The sequence below is a fragment of the Cynara cardunculus genome (assembly GCF_001531365.2).
Source record: "Cynara cardunculus var. scolymus isolate 2C chromosome LG 4, CcrdV1, whole genome shotgun sequence".
NCBI lineage: Eukaryota > Viridiplantae > Streptophyta > Magnoliopsida > Asterales > Asteraceae > Cynara > Cynara cardunculus.
In genome coordinates, this window is record NC_037531.1 from 9,339,582 (window position 1) to 9,343,111 (window position 3,530).

Genomic DNA, 3,530 nt, shown 5'->3' on the forward strand with positions numbered 1-3,530 from the left:
ACAACACTAGTTTTTAGAGTATGAAATACTATACATTTGACATAGTTCATGTGGTTATGTTTGCATTATCATGATTACGGAAGTCTGCACAATATCATTGTGTAGTTAACTGTGTAGTCTGATACCACAAATTTTGATGGACAAAACTTTAAAGGATCAAGTGAGAAATGATAAATCTTGTATACTCTTTAGATTGGTTGATTTGTTAACTTACTTTTAGTAAATTGTCTTGTTCAGTGGAAGATTGTTAGAACTCTAATAAAGTTGAATGATAGTGCTTCTATGAGTCTTTGAACGCGCCACTTTTGTATCCACACACTGTCTTGACATTATGTTTATCTTGAGAAAGCAAGACTGCTCCCTAGTATTCATCACTTGCATCGGTCTGCAAGATTCGCTTGTCGGTAGCAGTGGGAATCTTTAAAGGGGGCATCACATCAGCTAGTTGCTTTATTGCTTTTACAGCTAGTGTCTGTTTGTCAGTCCATGGTGGGGAATCTTTCTTTAGCATAGGGAACAAGTGCACTGTATGACTTGACAGCTTCGATAAGAAATCAGCCATATAATTGATGAGACCAAGAAATTGTTGGATTTCCTTTTGTGACGTCAGCTTGTCTGGGAATTTGCGCAATTCTTGGGCAACATGGGGCTGTGGCTGATACGTACCGTCTGAAATTTTCATTCCAAGGAAATCAATGAAGTCAACACCAATTTCCATTTTCTTTTTTCAGAGAGCATGACGCCATACTATGTTACTATGGAATGAAACTGTGAAAGCAAGTCTACATGCGACTTTCTATTCGGAGAGAATAAGAGGATATCATCAATGTATACCAGAGTATTATGGAGAATGGGTTCAAATATTTTTACCATACCCTTTTGAAAAGCTGATGGAGCATTTTTTTAACCCGAACGACATCACCTTCCACTGGTAATGATGATCTGGAATATAGAAGGCAGTTTTTGCCCTATCTTCAGGAGTTATGCCAAGTTGCCAAAATCCGGCTTTTAGATCAAACTTAGATAGTAATCTTGCATCTGCTAGGGATTGGAACAACGACTTCTTTTGGGAAAGAGGGAACTTATCATCGACCAAGAAGTGATTAAGAGGCTGATAATTTATCACCAATCTTAGTTTACCACGAACTTGTTCACTCCTCTTGTTGACATAAAACACTTCGCATGCCCATGGTGATGTAGTCGGCTCTATTATCCCTTGATCAACGAGTTCTAAGCATCCTCGAACTGCAAGTTGATAATAGTCAGGATTCATAATGAAGGGTTTAACCATGGGAGGGTAACAAAGAATGAAGGGTTTAACCATAATGGGTTTTTATTTTATGTGAGGAACTCGGTATGGTTAGAGGCACAAGAAGTCTGGATAATTTTTTGTTTGAGAGTTTCCATGGTAAGAGTAGAGGTCATATAGAGCCTTTGGATTGGACTCCAAGGATTTAGAAAACTCTTATAACGTAGACCTTGTTCTGCATATCTCAGACCTGGTAGTGTATGGAGGATATCGAACTCAATCAGTAGATCATTTCCATGTAAATTTGATCATAACAATCTGGTTTTTATGACGCACTTGGGAAAGAGCCTAATGTATATCGGGATACTTATCATGTCAATGGTGAATGTATCACCATTGGCTGCTAAGAAGTGCTGATGATGCGGTTTCAAGTAATTACTAGGCAGGATGTCATGATTTAATATCGAAATTGAGGATCCTATATCAAAGAATGCAATAACTGGAATGGGTTTGGCATATGTGGAAGTAAGCAGGTGGACTTTTGCTAGTGGTACTGGTTGCGCCTTTTGTAAGGGTAGTGTCTGAGGGGTAATGGGGTTTTAAGTAGGGAGAGAAATATGAGGAAGTGGAAGAGGTTTTGCCATAAATACTCCGATATCAGAATATCCTTCTGAATAGTCTGAGTCTGAGTTGTACTCTTCTTCCGATGACGAATCAAAATAGGCAATCATGCATATCGTATGATCCGCTGGTTCATCATCAAAGGAGTATAAAGATTCAAGATCAGAAAGATCGACTGGTTCAATCTTGCTGAGTGTTTGAATTAGTGCTTGAGACTTCTTCTTATCTTTACAATCCTTGGCGAAGTGTCCTCTTCTATGGCAGATGTATTATTTGTTAGTGGTTTTTCCTTGTTGTGATTTCTTTCTCATGAATTTCTACTTCTTCCTTAGAGAGAACGAATTTCTCCTTTTGAAGGAACTATGGGTGCTTGATCCTCTGAACTTCTTAAATGAGACTTCTTCCTTTTATGAGAATATTCACAATCGGATTTGTCTTTGCATTTTATTCGGAGGTATTTTTCATCACAGGCTGCCCCAAGTCGCTTACCCGTTTTTTCAATGTCTGATAAGAATCTTTTTTGGTTGCAGAGTTTGGTGAGGGCGTTGAGTATCAATTGATAAAGCCCACCAAGTGAGGTTTGTGCGACTGAGACGTTTTTTGATTCTAGGAACATGTTTACCTCATTTGCAAGGGACTCTGGGAAGGAGTTTATGAAGACATTTGGGGGTTTTGAGAAGGCCTTGAATTCTGGTTTTTCATGAATGAGCATAATGCCTTTCAAGGACGTTTTTCATGAATGAGCAACACTTGATCTTCAAAAACTCGTCTCTTGCCTAGGTTGTGTGCTCGATGGGATTGCCGATGAATTCTGTATAGATTATATGGATGAACTCTTCAGGATAATGTGATTGTTGGATCTGGATCTGTCTGTATTCTCCAAGGCTCATGTACCAATCTCAGAGGCGGCCTTGAATTCTGGTTAGGAATCTCTTGATGACTGTGTTAATGTCATAGAATTGAAGTTCAACTGAACACCAGCTTAACATCTCTATGCTTCTGTCTCTCCATTGGGACGGTGGGATATCATCAAAGGTGAATTGTAGTTTTGAATCACCTTTTGGAGTCTTGGCTCTTCTAGGTGGTGTCGTCCTGGAGGCGGCATCTTCTGGGCCATTATCACTATCTGAATCATTTCGTACAGTGGATTCTGGCTCCGTCATAAACATATGTTCAAAGGCTTCAGCGGGATCAAAGGCATCTTCTTCATGTGGTACAGGGTTGATAATTAGAGCAATGATTATAGAATTTGGGTCATTTTAGCGTTAGGCTAATGATTGAAGGAATGTAGAAATGGGGTTTGGTTGGTTTATCGGGAAGACATTTGGGGGTTTTGAGGAGGTTGACATCGAAGTATCATCAGACATAGGTTTCGTGGTCGAGGTTACCACTGTCCTATTTGGAGCTTGAGATGATTCTGCAGAGAACCGGGAGGCTTTGGTCTTCAGTTATTGTTTTTTCTGAGGACCATAACGAAAGGGATGGGGAGTTCTGTCTAGGTGGTGGTGGAGGTAGTGGTTGTGGATCGAAAGATGTTCTGACAAAAGGTGTGGAGGGTAATATTCATGGATCATCAACTGAAGTTGATATCCTTTGTTGTTTGTGATGCCTTTCAAGATCAACAAGTTGGTTTTTAAGAACCTTCATTTCTGCTTCCTTT

General features: G+C 39.6%; 1 protein-coding gene across 1 annotated transcript; it reads right to left on the reverse strand.

Moving 5' to 3' along the window:
* Nucleotides 1-361: 361 nt before the first annotated feature.
* LOC112510840 lies at nt 362-3,033 on the reverse strand. The gene is made up of 3 exons (XM_025116189.1): nt 2,928-3,033; nt 871-1,245; nt 362-669 (listed from the first exon to the last, which is right to left on the reverse strand). The coding sequence occupies exons 1-3, from the start codon at nt 3,031-3,033 to the stop codon at nt 362-364; spliced, it is 789 nt and encodes a 262-aa protein (XP_024971957.1).
* Between the last annotated feature and the right edge of the window lie 497 nt (nt 3,034-3,530).